This window comes from Vicugna pacos, unplaced genomic scaffold (genome assembly GCF_048564905.1).
Source record: "Vicugna pacos unplaced genomic scaffold, VicPac4 scaffold_20, whole genome shotgun sequence".
In the NCBI taxonomy this organism is placed as follows: domain Eukaryota; kingdom Metazoa; phylum Chordata; class Mammalia; order Artiodactyla; family Camelidae; genus Vicugna; species Vicugna pacos.
The window spans coordinates 97,647,188-97,666,043 of NW_027328741.1; the positions used below are offsets into that span (position 1 = coordinate 97,647,188).

An 18,856-nucleotide genomic window follows, 5' to 3' on the forward strand; every position below is an offset into this window, starting at 1 on the left:
ATTGTTCATATCTCTCAGTTGATTAATGAATCTAAATGACAATGCAAATCAAAGTCAATTTTCATATTGTGTTTACACCATTAGTGAAAATCTAATTAAATATCTAATAATTAATGCAACTCCTTCCAGGAGAGTTAATACATCAGAGAATGTCAACAGGGAATATCCAGTAGGAATATTACCTTCATTGTTGTGTTTCATATTGTGAATTGAGTGAATTATACTGTATATTGTATTTTATATGCATATTTTTTAAAAACTCGTGGGCAAGACAATCCAGTTCTTGGTACAATAATGTAACTTTCTTTTAGTTGGACATTATTATATTGATAACATGTCTATGTGTCTGACACCAGGTCACCCAGCCAGCTAGCCAGTAAACATTTAGAGAGTGCCTAATACGTGACCAGCACTGTCTTAAATGTCAGTGATATAGAAAGTGTTAATATAGAGTCCTTTTTCTAAAAAAGATCTTTTTTAAAATTACTAACCATTACAATTAAGCTTCTAATTTTCAGTGGGGAACTTTTGAGTGGAGGTCAGGGAAGGTTATGGTGCATATTAGAATATCCTTTGCCATTATATTTCCACATGAGGAGTATTTATCTTCTCCTACTTTTGGGCTTGAACTTGTAACCTGCTTTGGCCCTTAGGCTATCAGCAGATATGATGTGATGCAAGCCAAGGCTTGAAATGTGCCTATGCACTGGGCTTTCTCTCTTGTACTCTACCTCTACCATGAAGACATGCTGAGTAGGCTGATTGGTTTCAAACAAATCAAAGGCACTTAAGATTAGACCTGAACTGAACCCATGTCCTAGAACTAAACAAAAGTGAGGGCATCAGAGGTCTCAGCAGAGCTGGCCTAGTGGGTCAGCAGTTTGATTTAGAACCCCAGCTGAACAATTAGTCAGTGCATAAGAATATTTATCTTTATCAGCCTCTAAGTTATGGGATGTTTTGTTGCAGACCCATAGCTGACAGACACAAATGAATCTGTGTTTTACAGTGATTGCAATATCAGATATGTTTTTCTTTTTAGATCTTCTATTTAAAAATATTTAGAGGAGTATAAATATGTGTTCCCTGTTTTAAGGAAACAGAGGCTTCATCATTATTTAACTATAATTTAAGAACCAAGCAACAAAGGCAGAAACAGTGAAAACATCAATGGTATAAATGTAATAATATGAATGATTATATTCTACCAAATGTATCCATGACAATTTCTTAAGTGATCATCAAAGTATAGGCAAATTATTCTCCTCAGAAGGCCCTGTAAGCTCCCTGTGTAGTTAACCAGTTTACATAAACATGGAAGACAGTGATGGAGTTGCTTCTTGATTTAAAAAAAAAGTTGTGTCAGTGTGTTTAGGTAATTTTTTAGAGTTGTGTTTGTGTTTGATCTGAGTTGGCTCAAAAAATGACAAATAGGCAATGTAAATATAAAAATTCAAGGCCACTAAGAGAAAGAAATATATGCTAGACTTAAAGCCATTAATATGTAACTGTTAACTCCTTAAAATAAAGCACACTCTTATTTTATATTATACACCTCTAGTCCTTAGAGCTATGTCTTTCATGATTTTGGTATATCATGTATGAGCAATAAATAGTATTACGTGATTAAAACAATGATCACACATAAATATATTACTAATGAAAATTTAAATGTTTAGGGACCTTTGTATTGTTAGTCCTTGTATAATGTACTAAATTTACTAAAACAACCTTTTCATGTACATATGTACATTAATAATAGAAAGTCATTTGGCATAAATTAACTGTGTATTTTCAGTGATTATGGTCACACCTCAAATCTCTGGAAGTAGTTATTTGGTACACTTTGACATCGACCCCCTTAAAATTAGATTAAATTTTTAGTAACTATAAAATCTCTGACAAGAATATGCTCCTTCCAGCATATTATATATAAATATAAAATTAAAAGAAGGATGTACCCTCCTGTGAGAAAAGCAAATGTAAATATCCAGTTATGTGGATTAGGTGAAGCAAGGACCTAGCGTTCACTTTACATAGTTTTATAGTGGGCGTTTTTTCACCATGAATCTTTCATCACAGGTTGACTAAATGTTACTTGTTCATAACTCACAATTTAAATAGTTTGAGCTCAGGTACCCCTTATGAAAAAAGTGAGATTCAGCATTGCATATTTAATTCTTAAAGCGTAAACTGTCTCATATTTACTATCACACAAAATAACAGAACAAAAATAAGTAAATACAGTAGAAAAATATGAATCTGTAGGCAAAATTGACCTGTAAAAATAAATGGGATTATTCCAACAATGCAAGTTAGTTTGCCTGTATACAATAAATTAATGTATTATGGCACATTAATAGATTACAAAACTACAAGGGGAAAAGCAATTGATCATTTCAGAAGATGCAGAGAAAGTACGTGATTAAAGTCCAATACTATTCCTGATAAAAAGCTCTTAGAAAACAAGAAATGAAAGAACTTCTTTATTCTGACAAAGAATATCTGGAAAAAAAAAACACCCAAAGTAAACTATTGTGATTAATACAAAAAAGGTAAAAACATTAAATTCAAAATTAGAAACAAGATAACAATATCCTCTATGACCTCTTCCATTCATCATTGTAAGGGAGGTACATAAGAACTTAGTAAGAAACAGAATCAAATGTATTATTTACTAGAATCTGAAAGAAATAATCTAAACTGTTTATGTTTAAAAAAATAAATATAAAAGAGTAGTTTTCAGGGACTAAATATCAGGTGTCTTTCTATGCCTAGAAACAAAATGTTAGAAATACAATAAACAGATACAATTTTAACCACAGAAAATATGAAGAAAAGGAATTCACCAAGTAAATGTCTTGTGAGCCATCAGAAAAAAAAATGACTGTGTGGAAATGCATTAAAGATACAAAAGTAAATGGAGAAATATAGCTTCTTCATGAATATGGAAAGCCTATATTTTAACCATATAAAATCTTACCAAAGTGATTCACAGATTTAATCTCTATGATTAAATGCTGGCAGAGGTTTGAATGGTACTCAACAAACTTACTCTAAAATTTATATGGAAAAAGACACAGCCAATGATAGTCAAGTTATTCTTGAAGAAATTTAGGTGAGTGTAAATTCCAGCCATAAATATTAGGCAGTAACACTTAGCAGAAAAGTTAGAAAAACACTTACCCAAACTTGAAACTTTAAGTTTAAACTTTAAACTTTAAGTACAAGAGATGTGGTGTTGGGGCAAGGAATAGCGACTTTATTTGGAAAGCTGGCAGACCGAGAGGATGGCTGAATAATGTCTTGGAGAACCATCCAGGTCCAGTCACAATACAGGCTTCTTTTATACAAAACAAAAACAAAAAAAAACAACAACAACAAACAAATAAAAAACAAGGGAAGGTGTATGGTAGGTTGTTGCAAACATCTTGCTGTAGAAATTCTTTGTTCTTGCAGCTGTCCATGAGGGGCAGTTCATGGTGTCCCTGTAAACCTCCAAAAAACAAATGTTATTCTCTATTCTACAGCTTGTTATCTTTATGTGAGTGCAAAGCTAGCAAGACCAAGCCTAGGAAACAGGGCACAGTGGTCAAAGCTAAAGGAACAGATCTAATATAGAGTCAGATTTTTTCTCCTCTATTACATTAACTTCAGAAAATTATAATATCCTTATAAATTAAAGGTTTCAACACACAAACTCTAGCAATTTCTTTCCTAAGTTACCTTCAACCTTCTGCCTGTGTTCAGTGTGCACCAAGATAAATATACAAGTATGTTTATAACATCATTGCTTATAGTAATCAAACATCATAAATAACTCAAACATCCACTTTTTGGAAAATGGATTAATGGAGTAATTTTTAAGTGGCATTCTAAAAATTTCAGTTTTATAAAAATTAATAATTCTAAATATAAAAATTGCAGTAAAGAGAATGTTTCAGGGGAAATTGAACAACAATATAACATTTAATAAATATAAATGGCAACTTAAACTAAATGATATCATTTTATTGATATATAAGTGTGTTCAAGAAATTATAAAGAAAAGCAGGAGAATGCATTTTAAAATCTCAGGATACTCCGTAGTGAAGAAAGAGAGGTAAATAGGATAAAATAAAAGCACATTAAGGGCTTTAATAATAAAGTACATGTTTTAGTTAATTTCAAAAAGAAGGTTGATAAATTTCAGTTAGCCAGACAATTAGCCATTTTTGTTGTTTAAATTTTATCTTACTTATTTTTATAAAAATAGTACAACTTTAGCATCATGAAATTTGTGGACACTTCCTTTCTGACTTACTATATAGTTATTTTTTGTCATTTTTATATGTACATTTAAAAATATATATTCTGTGAGGTGTACAAATTGTTAGACAAAGGTTGGAAACTCTATAAGAAAGTCCTCCCTGTTCTTTTTTGTCTAATTAATCTAGAAATCTTCAAGGGATTAGTTGGTTTTTATTATTGTAAATCTTCTCACTTTAATTTTGAGTTTCTCAGTATCCAGACATTCTTTTTTTGTCAGTCTACCCTATATCTACATATGTGAGAGGACCAAGACCCTGATGCAACAATCATTCTTCCCAGAGAAAGCCCATGTCCTGGGATCTATAGGACCCAGCAGCATATATAAATATATACTTATCTACACTGGCACATTATAATCACTCATAATTACCTTTGGACTCACTCTTGGTGTTGAATACTCTATGTGTCTGGACAAGTGTACAATGGTATTTATCCACTGTTACAGTACCACACACAATTGTTTCACTGCCCTAAAATTCCTCTATGCTTTACCTAATCAATCTTCCCTTTCTCATAACACTTAGCAACTTTTCATCTTTTTATTATCTCCATAGTATTGTTTTTTCCAGAATATCATGAGGTTGGAATCATATAATACATAGCCTTTGTAGATTGGCTTCTTTCACTTATCATTATACATTTAAGGATCTATATTATCTTTTTATGGCTTAATAGCTCATTTATTTTCAGCACTGAATAATAATCCATTGTCTGATTGTTCTATGGTTTATCCATTCTCCTACTGAAGGATTTTTTGTTGCTTCCATGTTTTGATAATTACAAACAAATCTGATGTAAATATCCTTGTGTAGGTTCTCATGTGGACATAGTTTTCAGCTCCTTTAGGTAAACTGTAAAGAGTAGACTTGAAGGATTTTATGGTAAGAGCACATTTAGTTTTGTAAGAAACTGCCAAACTACTTTCCAGACTGTTTTAATCATTTTATATTTCCATCAGCAATAAGTAAGAGTTCCTGTTGCTCTACATCGTGGCAGGATGTTTGGTGTTGTCAGTGTTCTACATTTGGTTAGTCTAATAGGTATGTAGTAGTATCTTCTTGTTTTAATTTGTAGTTTCCTAATGGCATACAATGCTGAACATATTTTCGTATGTTTGTTATCTGTCATCATCCTTGGTGAGGTATCTGCTCAGGTAATTTGCTCATTTTTTAAATCAGGTTGTTTAATGTTCTATTGTTGAGCTTTTTAGAATTCTTTGTATATTTTGGCTAATAGCCTTTTATCAGATATATCTTTTGAATATGCATCCTCCCAATCTGTGGCGTCTTATCATTCTTTTGACAATGTCTTTTGCAAAGAAAACAAATTGTAATTTTTTTTAAAGTTCAGCTTAGAAATTATTCCTTTCATTGATCATGCCTTTGATGGTATATCAAAAAGTAAAGTGAACAAAGTCAAAATATGGACTAGATAATCCTTTAAATAGCAGAAACTAATTTCCAAAGATGGAGCAAAATACCATAATGAACTTATAATATAAAAAACAGTTAACATGACTACTTTCTTGATATAAAGTAGAAAATATATATAAAAATATATAATTAGAAAAAATTTAACTATCCTTGTGTAGGATAGAATAATAACTATCAGAAAATAACAATAAACAGGTTGTTTTTTATATAATATTGGCAAAACTGGATTAGAAGACAGCTTCTTGAAATGTATGTTTTGTAGAAAAGTCATCCTGAATTTTAAAATCTAGAAAAGGCCAAAATATTATACAAGTATGAAATAAATGAAATTATCTTCAGTGGTATAATGAATGAGGTGTTTAATGCCTGAAAAACGCATCTGAAGGAAAAACAAAAGAAAGTCACTCAAAAAAAAAGAAAATTAATGAACAAAGTTATATGTGGAAAACAAAATAAAGTCATAAATAAATTAGTCAATAATACATATGGATAAGCCTAAATTAAGTCAATTTCCCTATTAAAAGACATTAAAATGCATAAATTCTCAGATATTTGGGGGGAATCTCTAGGATATTTGCAAGAGGAACACTTAAACATGCTGCAAAAATTATTGAAAATAAAAATATAGAAAAAGAAACACCAGAAAGAAATACCTATTACTATAAAATGTAGTTATATCAGTTTTAGTTTTAAGCAACATAAATGAGCAAGGGTAAATATATTGGAAATGTCATGTTTTATTTCTCAGTTTGGGTGGCAGAGTAATGGATAAATATTTTATAATCATAACCTGTATGTATCAAATGTTTCATAATTTAGAAATGCAAATAAAAAATATAATCAAATCTTACTGTAATGTAACAAATAAAGAATTAAACATTCTTTTTTGTATGTAATTCCTGGGTATTATGTGTGTGTATATTATATATATGTATATTTTTGTCCTAGAATCAAATTATGCACACAATTTTGCTTTATGAACATTAGACATTCTATATTGAGAATCCCTGATTGTTTTCAAAGACTGTAAATATAATTATTAATAACAAAGTAACATTTTATTTGTGAAAACCATAAGAAATATAATTACTCAGCTTTACTGATGTTGTTACATTGTTTTTAATGCTTCACACTGTAATTTTTCTATTAAAATAACCATTCTAATATCTCTTTATTTATACATTTGAAATGATTTTAACTTTGTAATTAAATTATTAAAAATCTTTAGTGAATAATATAGATTATGAAATATAGAAACAGAAAAATTATTACTCACAAGCCCATAATTAACTAAATTTAATCTTTGATATAGAGACTTCCAGAATGCTATCATTAAAAATATACTCATTATTTTAATTATAAATTTTGCACAGAAATTTTAAAATGTTTTACATATCCAAGAAGTCATTAACTCTGTTTTCCTTTTCTTCTTTTTCCCCACTACTTATACCTGATAGGGATCAGTCTTGAAGGGATCATCAAGAGGACATGACTACTGGAATGTGTTTCGCTTGCCTTCCCTGCAGAAGTCCCACCAAGTACTCAGCCTTGCGACAGTAATGTGCTTGTTGCCGAGACCATCGGACAGTATTTTAAGGCTTCTATATAAACTTTTAAGATTCTGGTGGGGTTGCAGGGAGACTCTTGTGGCTGCTCAAGACAAGTCTCATAATTAAGTTATCTTGCTGATAAAACCTGCTGCCCACTAAGCTGCAGGGCTCTGCTTCTTTCTATGGTCTCCTTCCCGTCTGTGTTGGACCAGTTCATGGATCATCAAGCAGACTGGGCTGAAGTACATCCTCCAGAAATTCTCTCTGTGAAGATGTCTGGGTGTAAATTTTTTTTCATCCTTTTTATTTCTAGAAGTATATTTGGTTATTACTCTCACAACTGCTAATTTGTCCAGATGCATAGTTTTAAGCTTAGAGTGATTTATCTTCCTTTCATCATGCTGAAAATGTCTCTCCTTACACAGATTCATTATCATGGTGGCCCAATTTTTTTTTTATTTCAATTTGAAATTATATAGGCAGAGGTATCTTTTCACCAATTGTTACATCAATGTTTTGAACTATTTTAATATACATGCTGTTTACTAAAATAAAATTGTATAACATGAGAGTTGTGGATTAAGTTTTATTTGGGGCAAAATGAGGACTATAATCTAGGAGACAGCACCTCAGATGGCTCTGAGGACCTTTTCTGAAGAGGCAGGGGGAAATTCAATATTATATATGTAATTTTAGTGAAGGGGATTACGTGCAATCAAACACACATTGAGTTCTTTTGCCAGTTATGAGGAGCAGACGTCACCATTAATGAATTTTGTGCTCTTCTAGATATAAGGAGATGCAAGAATTGGGGCTTATAAAATCTTCTCCTGAAAACATCTATCTGAAGCTCTATTTTGTCAGTTTCCCCACAGCACAAAGTGCTCCATTCCTGATCTCCACTGTGAACTTTTAGGGAGTGATGGAGGTCAGTGGCTACAGTGGCTTGTGATTGGTTATAGTACCAAGCAGAGGTAGCTGGCAAATGTTATAAACGATTATTCCCCTTAACATTTTTATTTGAATCATTTTTTGCTTACTTTTTTCTCCATTATAATTTTATATTATACTTAAAATATAAAGACTTATGATTGATAAAAATTCACTGTTAAATCTTTTATTTGTAAATATTAGAAAAGAAAGTTATTTTTGCTATCTCAACTTCTTTATAATTTTCTTTTAATTGTATCTGTGTTATTAACCATATAATAATCAATAATGCAAATTGATATAAAGTAACATGCATTTACAAAATCAAACAAGTTAGACGGAAGTATCATTTTAAGAATTACTTTTATTTATTGGCATTTATTTTGAAATATTTTCAAAATAGACGTGATCCTTATTTTATCTACCTGTAGATTCAATACCCTTTAACATAGCATTTATATAATCATATCGTACTTCTTAAATTTTAAAAAATGTATCCTTTACTTAGTATTTATATTTATTTTTTAGGATAAATATATAGTTACCATTCCTTCTGATTCTTTGAATGTCTTGGTATTACTTTGGCTTAACTACAAACATAACAACATTAGTGGTAACACAATTATAGAATTATAATATTTTTTCTTAAAGCTTTATAGCTATTTCCATAATATTTGGTGGCTAGTCAGTCTTTAATAGAAGAAGACAAGGCAATTCTTTGTTTTCTCTATAGAAGTAATTTTGTTTTTTGTTTTTTTTCTGGTCCACTTTTAAATTTAACATTTTGAAATAGATATAGATATATATCTATTTTGCATTATAATTAAGCTTTAAACATGGTATATTCTTTTACTTATCTTGATAGGCCTATTTCCCTGCCCTGGGAACAAATCTGGATATCCAACAGTTTGGCACATTTTCTTGGTTGTTCTCTGATTGCTTAGAGTCAGGTCATACCCATGCTTTAGCTACTGCACTGGATGACTGAATTTCTAATGCTATTTCCGTCTTTTGAGCTGCAGTTTCATTAAATTTATGTATTATTTATTGTAGAAGCAAATAAAAGCTTATATTTGTAGGTAAATGGCATAAGTTTTAGTGGAATGTGGAGGTCACAATACAAATGTTTAGTTGATATAGATCTTTACTCTAAATAATGATGTAATTTTTTGATGTTAGGTTGCCTTCCTGCTTTCCTTCCCTCTTCTTTTCTTTCTTTTTGATTGGGTTTTTTGGCTCTAAAATTTATTTTTTTGGCAAAATCTTATTTGAATTGATACAGAGATGAAGGATACATACACACACATAAATGTCTATATAAGCTCTGCTAAATAATCATAAAATCTGTTTCTCGAATCAATTCAAAATATTTTAAGAATGCTGCTTTCCTTGAATTAAACTTAATTCTTCTCACTTATTTATTAAGCAGCATTCCTTTGTCATGCACTGACTACAGCCTTGTTCTTCCATTAAGTAATTGTGTTTTATAAATTTGCAAGCAACCAGAGTGATTTCAGAATTTGTTAAAGATTTACAAAAAATTGACATGATCTTAACCGCATGCTGCTATTGCCAATATGCCCGTTAGAGTGATGATTTTACTAAAAGCAATGTCTAACTCCTTCACATTCCTACAATAATGGCATTATTATACTACAAAAGATGACATCTTCAAATAAAAATGTCTAACTCTATAACAATATTCCATGAATTCACTTATTACACAATATTAACAAACTACTTAAAGAATGAATCAAAACCATATAAGATATTATTTCACATGTATTGGAAAAAATAATACGATGAAGTAAATTAAATCTAATAGTGTTAAAATGTTCAAAGCCTTTCTAATGATAAAAACTTTAAATATAAAATATTCTACTTCAAAAATGCTTTCAGAGATGTTATAAATGGTGAGAGGATTATATATCATATATAGTTTTCTGTTTATGAATTTGATTATAGCAATGGAACAGTGTAATATTAAATTTAAAAAAATGCATATCAATTGAAGATATAAATTAACCTCAAATTTGGGTTGTAAATAATTTTATATTTAGCTTTCAGTTTTCTTTATGCGTTTTTATATAATTTCAGGAAAATAATTATCATATAAAAATGTACAGATATGAGTTTTTATCTAATATGTATCAATCTCAAGAGTTCTAAAACCCCTCCATTTCCTTCTTTCCTTCCTTCCTCTTTCCTTCCTTGGTATAAAAGTTAATTGTTGGCAATATTTTATCAGAACTTATAATGTGAATGAAGGATGAAAGATATATACATATATACACACACACATATAGTGATGATCCAACTTGGAATAAATATTTCCATATTTCTATGAAAAAATATGAATGAATTTAACTATAGTATGTAATTCCTTAACATTTTTCATAATATAGAGTATATGTACTTACAACTTCATACAGTGAACTTAATTGTTGAATATCAACCTTCATGCATGGAAGAGTTTTTATGTTATTATAAAGTATACTTTAATAATTGTGATAAAGGAGAATTACATGGTGTTAAGGAATTATGTTAATGTAATGGGCTTTATGAATTCACAAATTAGCTGAGCAATGAGAGTGATTGGAATTAGATAGGCAAATCCCTTGAGGGGAGTAGGGGATTGATCTGTAAAAGATTATTTCTAAGAGTGAGAATAGCATGTGCATGCCCCTGTAGCATGAGGGAACATAGTTAAGTACGAGGATTGTCAGAAGTATATCTATGGTAATGATCCTGAAGGTGAACAAGGAGTGATTTGAGGCTACTAACAAGGGTAAGGCCAAATATGTAACAGTCAACATATTATAGCAGGCTGTCCGGCGAGCCGGCCCTCCGCCCGCGCCGCGGGGTGGGCAAGCGCCCCGCAGGGGTCTCGGGCTCCCAGCCCACTGCCCGGCCTCCCTGCCACATGCTATGCGTCATCCGGGGACGCCCCTCGCTGAGAGAGACCCTCAATCACAAGTCACCCGCCCTCCCCACCCTCCTGTCCGTGCCTTGCAACCCCGCCCCCGAACCGCCCTCCCGATCCCCGTGTAGTACCCCCCGTCCATCGCCGGGAAGAACGGCAGTAACTCCAGCAGCCGTGGCGGCTCTTTGAGTCCAAGGGGCGAGCGAGGCAGCCATTGGCGGAGGCCGCTGCCTCTGGCTGTCAATCCCGCGGCCCGGCCCCGCCCCACCGGCGGAGCGTGGCAGGACGCAGGGCCGCGGGGACTGTCGGGACGATTCCAAGATGGCCGCGCGCTTGGGGTCCGCAACTGCTGGCGGCCCCGAGCCCCGTTCACTGCCACCGCTGCTGACCAGAGACGCCGGTCGGATCGGCGACCCCGGGGGCTGTCCCCGCGTGGCGGGAGGCCGCCATGGCGACCCTGGAAAAGATGGTGAAGGACTTCGAGTCCCTCAAGTCCTTCCAGCAGCCGCCGCCGCCGCCTCAGCCCCCTAAGCCGGCATCGCAGCCGCCGCCGCTTCATCCCTTCAGCCGATACCGCCGCCGATGCCGCCTCAGCCCCCTCAGCCGGCACCGCCGCCCGCCCAGCCCCCTCAGCCGGCACCGCAGCCGCCGCCGCCTCGGACCCCTCAGCCGGCACCGCAGCCGCCGAACACCCAGCCCCCTCAACCGGCACCGCAGCCGCCACCGCTTCAGCCGGTACCGGCGCCGATGCCGCCTCAGCAGGCACGGCAGCCGACGCCGTCTCAGCCCCTTCAGCCGGCATCGCAGCCGCCGCCGCCTCGGCCCCCTCAGCGGGAACAGCCGCCTCAGCCGGTAACGCCGCCGATGCCGCCTCAGCCCCTTCAGCCGGCACCGCAGCCTCTACCGGCACCGCCGCCCGCCCAGCCCCCTCAGCTGGCACCGCAGCCGCCGCCGCTTCAGCCGGGACCGCCGCCGATGCCGCCTCAGCCCCCTCAGCCGGCACTGCAGCCGCCGCCGCCTCGGCCCCCTCAGCCGGAACAGCCGCCTCAGCAGGTAACGCCGCCGATGCCGCCTCAGCCCCTTCAGCCGGCACCGCAGCCTCTACCGCCACCGCCGACCGCCCAGCCCCCTCAGCTGGCACCGCAGCCGCCGCTGCTTCAGCCGGTACCGCCGCCGCCGCCGCCTCGGCCCCTTCAGCCGGCACCGCAGCCTCTACCGCCACCGCCGCCCGCCCAGCCCCCTCAGCCGGCACCGCAGCCGCCGAACCTCCAGCCCCCTCACCCGGCACCGCAGCCGCCACCGCTTCAGCCGGTACCGGCGCCGATGCCGCCTCAGCAGGCACGGCCGCCGACGCCGTCTCAGCCCCTTCAGCCGGCATCGCAGCCTCAACCGCCATCGCCGCCCTCCCAGCCCCCTCAGCCGGCACCGCAACCGCCGCCGCTTCAGCCCCTTCAGCCGGCACCGCAGCCTCTACCGGCACCGCCGCCCGCCCAGCCCCCTCAGCTGGCACCGCAGCCGCTGCCGCTTCAGCCGGGACCGCCGCCGATGCCGCCTCAGCCCCCTCAGCCGGCACTGCAGCCGCCGCCGCCTCGGCCCCCTCAGCCGGAACAGCCGCCTCAGCAGGTAACGCCGCCGATGCCGCCTCAGCCCCTTCAGCCGGCACCGCAGCCGCCGCCGCCTCGGCCCCTTCAGCCGGCATCGCAGACTCTACCGCCACCGCCGCCCGCCCAGCCCCCTCAGCCGGCACCGCAGCCGCCACCGCTTCAGCCGGTACCGGCGCCGATGCCGCCTCAGCAGGCACGGCCGCCGACGCCGTCTCAGCCCCTTCAGCCGGCATCGCAGCCTCAACCGCCATCGCCGCCCTCCCAGCCCCCTCAGCCGACACCGCAACCGCCGCCGCTTCAGCCGGGACCGCCGCCGATGCCGCCTCAGCCCCCTCAGCCGGCACCGCAGCCGCCGCCGCATCGGCCCCTTCAGCCGGCACCGCAGCCTCTACCGCCACCGCCGCCCGCCCACCCCCCTCAGCCGTCACCGCAGCCGCCGACCCCCCAGCCCCCTCAGCCGGCACCGCAGCCGCCGCCGCCGCCTCGGCCCCCTCACCCGGTACCTCCACTGCTGCCGCCTCAGCCCCTTCAGCCGGCACCGCCGCCTCAACTGCCACCGCCGCCCGCCCAGCTGTGGGTCAGGAGCCGCTGCACAGACGGTGAGTCCCTGCGGGCCCCTCCCCAGCCCTGCGCGTGTCTCCGTCCCTCCCTCGGCCTCCCACGAAGGCCCCGAAGCGGTCCGGGCCCCACGCCTCTGCTTTCCCGGCTGTGAAACTTGGGAAGGAAAGGGGCTGTGTTGTGATCCGAGGCCGCGCGTCCTGTTCGGCTTCCTCTGAGCCACTCCCCACCCCTCTCCTCCTCTGGGCCAGGTGTAACATTTTGTCTTCCCTTTTCAACTGACGGTTTAAAACAGTGTTTCAGATAACTGTCAAAACACTGTACATGCAAAATATTAGGTTAACTTAAGGGAAGGAGTAGGAGAGAAGGGGGAAAGGAGCGAAGTTCACCGGTCACTTCTGTGGGGGAGGGTTAAGTGGTCACAGTGGTGAACGCGTAACTGCTACATGGCCCAGTGCGCTTACCATCATAGTCGTTACTGTTACTAACCCCAGACAGTTCTGGTATTAAGGAGGCATGACCACAGAACATGTGCTCATTGAGCTTAATTTTACACAAACAGTAAGTTTTCCACGGAATCAAGACAGGCAGTAAACGCCAGCTGCAGAGGACAGCTTGTGCAGGGCTGGGAAAGAGCATGGCATGATCAGAACTTTAGTTTGACTGGCTTGAAATGTAGAGGGAAAGGGAAACTTCACACTGATGAATCAGAGAGGAGATAGCTGTTTTTTATTAAACTAAAATGGTTGAATGAGCCTTGTTGATTAATGATTTGCCTTAGCAATTTGAATTTGGATTCTGCAAGTATTTTATAAGTTCTGTAAGAAGCTTGTTTTAAAATTTCAGAACTCTTAAGGTATTAGAAGTTCAGTTTTATTTTATAAGAATTTTTAAAAAGTGTTTATTTAACTCAATTAGAACAGAGTTCCTTTAACATAGGAGACTTTATTATCTCATGTATTAATACCCTCTAGAGGTACACAATGAAAAATGTGATTTATAAACAGATACATACAGACAGAAGGAAAACAGAGCATGTAGCTTCAGTTACAGTTTAAGAGAAAAGTCAGAAACAGAAATCTTCCCTGGTCAAAATACCAAAAAAAGCACCTGGGGCTTATATCCCTTAATTGATTTGAGCTCTAAATGGACAAATACACATTTTTTTTTAAAAAAAAATTGCTAAGAACAAGATTCTTTTTCATGTTGAGTAATAATTTTGGAGTTTAAATAAATACCAACAATAGAGCTATGAGGGAGGAAAAATATAAAATACTGATTTTTTTATTTGATTTCACCGTAAGGTGCATTCTTAAATACATAGGAGACAACTGTCATGATTTGCACAACTCGCTTGCAAATAGTTCAACAGTATTAACAATGATTGAATTTAGGTGGTGGGCATATGGGAATTTATCATCTTATTAAACAGTTTTCTGTACTTCTGAGACTTATAATAAAACATTGGAAGGAACCTGTTAGACATAATGCTCTATGTGAAGTAATTTGTTCCCTTTGTGAAATTCTAGGAAGGTTAAAATGCATGTTCATAACTTCAAGAAAGTCACAAGCATTTATGATGTAATCAGAACTACCTGAGGATCTGTGAAACTTGGTGAGTTGGTGAATTTTTTAAAATGTCTTAAAACATTTTGTTTTTACAAAGATTACAGGAGTAAGAGAAGGTAAATCTTAATCAACTCTTAATATTTTTTTCCTGGTTGATGTGATATAATTAAATGTGGGGAAAAAAAGGTAAATTCTAAAAGGAGACAGTACCTTGATGGTTTTCTATGGAGGAAACTCAAGCAGGAGGAAGTTTAATTTAAAAACATAAATTACTGCTTTTTATAATACATTCTAAGTTGTCATTCTTTTGAATGCCTTCCTTTCCAGACAGATGTGTTATTCTGGGAGATCATCAGGACTTCTGGGTATTTGGAGGTATTGACCTAACCAGTGGAACTGCTGATTTATAAGAAGTTGTCCAGAATTTTGGAAAACTGATTAGTAGAGGTAAATAATGTTTCCATGGCAAGTGATGACAGAAAGTGACTTCAGTGAATTTTCCTTTGTTTTTAGGCAGATGTACCTAACCATGTATGTTAACAATGATTTCAAGCTGAAGACTGAGAAGAACTGCCATTTTTGCCAGCTGGGATGCAGAAAAATTTGGACTTCTGGGTTCCACAAATGGGCTGAGGTAACTAAGACAGTAAACATATCTTCTTGGTCAACATGTATCTCAGGGTAATCACAGATGTGTTCCATTACCTGATACTGTTTTAAATTGGATAAAAACAAGAAAATTTAAGAAATAGAGTTTGTTTTTGCTTTTACATCAGTTTGGCAAAACAGAACAACCTCTTAATTACTAAGCACAAACCAATTTTTTCATTATTTTTAAAATATTTTAGTTTCTATTTATATTGGTTTTGTGATAAGTAAGTAAAATCTGTAAGCTCAGAAAATAGTCAAACCTAGGAAACTACTTCTGACAAGTGAATTAGCCTATTGAAAATCTGATTTAGATCCTTGGCATTAATTTTCAAGTTTTTACAGTTTCCTTGGATTTCTTCTATCCAGGAAAACAACATGCTCTTCTTAGATGACTATACTCTGATTATAGTCTCTCCTTTATGGATTCAACACTAAATTGTAACCATAGGTATATTTTACCATTTACAAAAGTGCCTGGTTGGGGAGTGTAATACAATGATTTTGTAAATTGAATTACTCTAAAATTTCAAGGATTTATTTTTAATTCAATTATGATTAATTTTCATTTGTCACTGGCTCTTAATGCTTTATTTTAAAGTGTCTCTCATAGACCCCCTTCTTTCATCTTCTTCCCTTATGCTCTCTGTCCAGTAACTCTGAGTTCTTACATGTTCAAGGTAGGCTTGTGTATTTTTTTAAAGGCAGGCGCACCAAAAAGCACTTTCCTGTGACTATCCTCTGTTTTGTTCATTTATGAGTCCAAATTTTATAGAATTGATTTAAAGAATGTCATATCTTTCTTATTATTGTGAATGGTTTTTAAAATGCTTTCCTTCTGACTCATTTCTGCATACTTTAAAATAATAATATGAATCAAATAAGTATGGGAATAAAATCACATTTACTTGTATCACATTTGATTCCATTTATATGGCAAAGTCTTATTATTATGTTGTTGTTATGAACATGCATTTCATAATACACTTATTTAGATGAATCAGAGCTTATTCATTAAGGTCATTTACTTTTAGAAATATGTAATTTCTTGTGAACACATGTATATAGAAATACATGTGTCTTTTTATAATTTAAGCAGCTTAAAATACAGATAAAATAAATCCAAGATACAAGATAATATGCCTTGCATTAATTTAAATTCATGTGAGTTAAAAGACAATTTGAATATTGTTTCCCATTTTCTACTAGCTTCTTGATCATATTCAGCAGCACATTTACCTTTACATATAATTAAGGAATCTTTTTTAATTCTACTGTAGCTCTGTCATAATGGATACTCTGCCGCAGAATCAGCTGTCATCTATCCCATGTGGTCAAGCGCAGAGGTGAGAATTCTCATTTGTGGGATGACCACTCACAGCTTTAAATGTTTTTACTGTAACTGCTTTTATAAGGTAGCAAGCTAGAGAGAGAGAGAGAAACAGAGAGAAGAAAAGAGTTCTCTCTGCATATTCCCATGTTGTGTGATGGCATTAGTCTTCTTCTGCTGTATTTTTCTAGAATGTGTGTGCGTGTGTGCATGTATGTGTGAGAAATGTCTTGTCTTTGTCCTAATAGCCACTCTTCTCTCCCTCTAGTTTTTTTCTCTATCCTCCCCTCCTATATTTTTCTTTTTCATCAATATCTTCTCTTTCAAAAAATTCTTGATAAATCAAATTTCCAACTTCCTCACTTTTAATATGGTAAAGTTACTTGGATCCCCAACATCAAGGGATCTCATACTTTAATGTCTGTAAGGATTTCCAGAGACCTTTTAAAAGTACAGATTTCCAGCCCTTACTTTGAGCAGTCCTCTTCCAGTAGATCCAGGGTGAGGCTGAGCATCTCCGAGCCTTCCCCCTTCATATTATGGTGCAGGGGATCAGGGGCAGTATTCCTCTGGGTCTCCCTGCTGTTGCTATGAACAGCGGCTACAGCATCACTAATATTTTTCTTTCTTGTTTTAATTGCATTAATATTATCAACCAGTTAATAGCATTTTCTTAAAATTATGGTCAAAAGCATAGGTGTTTGATTTATAATGGTATCTGCAAACCACTCTTTTACTGAATTAATTTGTTTTGCTTGTATTTCCAAAATTGTAAACGCTGTGAGTTAAGTGAATGCTTTGCTTCAACTACAGGAGAATGTGAAAACACTCCAGGAGAGAGAGGTTGCATATATCAATGCAGACTCATACACAGAAGGTAAATTTTATTTCAGATTGTCATTAAATAGTATACCAGTATTTAAGTCTATCAACTCCAACTCATAAACTAGGATTATCCTCTTTCTATGAGATGCCTCAATAATACCTCCATTTCTCCATTTTACCAGAGAGAACATTATTATGATTCAAATGAATCAATATGATTCATAACTAAGCTATTGATCCTAATTTCTTTAGTATATTTACCATTTGCCTATCTTGGATTACTACTTAAAACTTTAGTACTTTTGACATTCTTCCTGTGGAGCTATTTTTAAAAGTTGGGCTAAAATATTTCATACAGAAATAGTTCCTGTATGTATTGGAACAACTCTGAAATAAGCACCCACTACAAACTTCCTTTTGACCCTGACATGTGGCATGTGCATCTGTAGGCTTTCATCGTATTATGGTTATTTCTAGGTAAGTGTCACAGGACACATGTTAGTTACTGACATGCTCTAGTCTAAAGCCTTCATATTGAATTGAATAAATGAATAAAAACATGAATATTATGGCCTTACCACTTCCTTTGGCAAAGACCCCTAGGTACTGCTGCCGTAATGAGCAATGACCCTTACTTTTACTGCAGGAGCTGCAGCCTTAGCAGCAGAGTCCGCCTCTGCAGTCTCCTATCCTGAGTGTGTGCTGCAGCCTCTCTGGCTCCTGAAGAGTTATTTCCACCTTGTGTTTTAGTTTTAGCCAGACTGTCTGCCTGTCTATTTATCTCCCTACCTATCTGTCTATTCTAAAATTTTATTTATTTCTTTTTACTGAAGTACATCTGATTTGTAATATTAGTTTCAGGTGTACAGCAAAGTTACTCAGTTATATACATATACATATACATATACATATACATATACATATACATATACATATACATATACATATACATGTTTTTAGATTCTTTTCCATTATAGGTTATTATAAGATACTGAATATAATTCCCTGTGCTATACAGTAGGTCCTTGTTGGTTATCTGTTTCATATATAATAGTGTATATCTGTTAATCCTGAACTCCTAACATATCTCTTCCCTTCCCCCTTTCCCCTTGGGTAACCATAGTTTCTTTTCTATGTCATGAGTCTATTTCTGGTTTGTAAATAAGTTCATTTGT

At 37.4% G+C, this 18,856-nt stretch overlaps 1 protein-coding gene and 1 long non-coding RNA gene across 2 annotated transcripts in view; both read left to right on the forward strand.

Annotated features, from left to right (window-relative positions):
• LOC140693701 (uncharacterized) overlaps nucleotides 1–14,935 on the forward strand; it is a 40,240-nt gene extending 25,305 nt beyond the window's left edge. The window contains exons 2-4 of the mRNA XM_072957407.1: nucleotides 11,623–12,615; nucleotides 12,727–13,350; nucleotides 14,839–14,935. Coding sequence (XP_072813508.1) covers nucleotides 11,623–12,615; nucleotides 12,727–13,350; nucleotides 14,839–14,908 — 1,687 coding nt within the window. The 3' untranslated portion in view covers nucleotides 14,909–14,935. The remainder of the gene's footprint in view (nucleotides 1–11,622; nucleotides 12,616–12,726; nucleotides 13,351–14,838) is intronic.
• Nucleotides 14,936–15,373: 438 nt separating this feature from the next.
• On the forward strand, nucleotides 15,374–17,727 carry LOC140693792 (uncharacterized). Its single transcript, XR_012069496.1, has 3 exons — nucleotides 15,374–15,512; nucleotides 16,807–16,872; nucleotides 17,670–17,727. It is a non-coding gene; the product is annotated as an uncharacterized lncRNA (long non-coding RNA).
• Nucleotides 17,728–18,856: the final 1,129 nt, after the last annotated feature.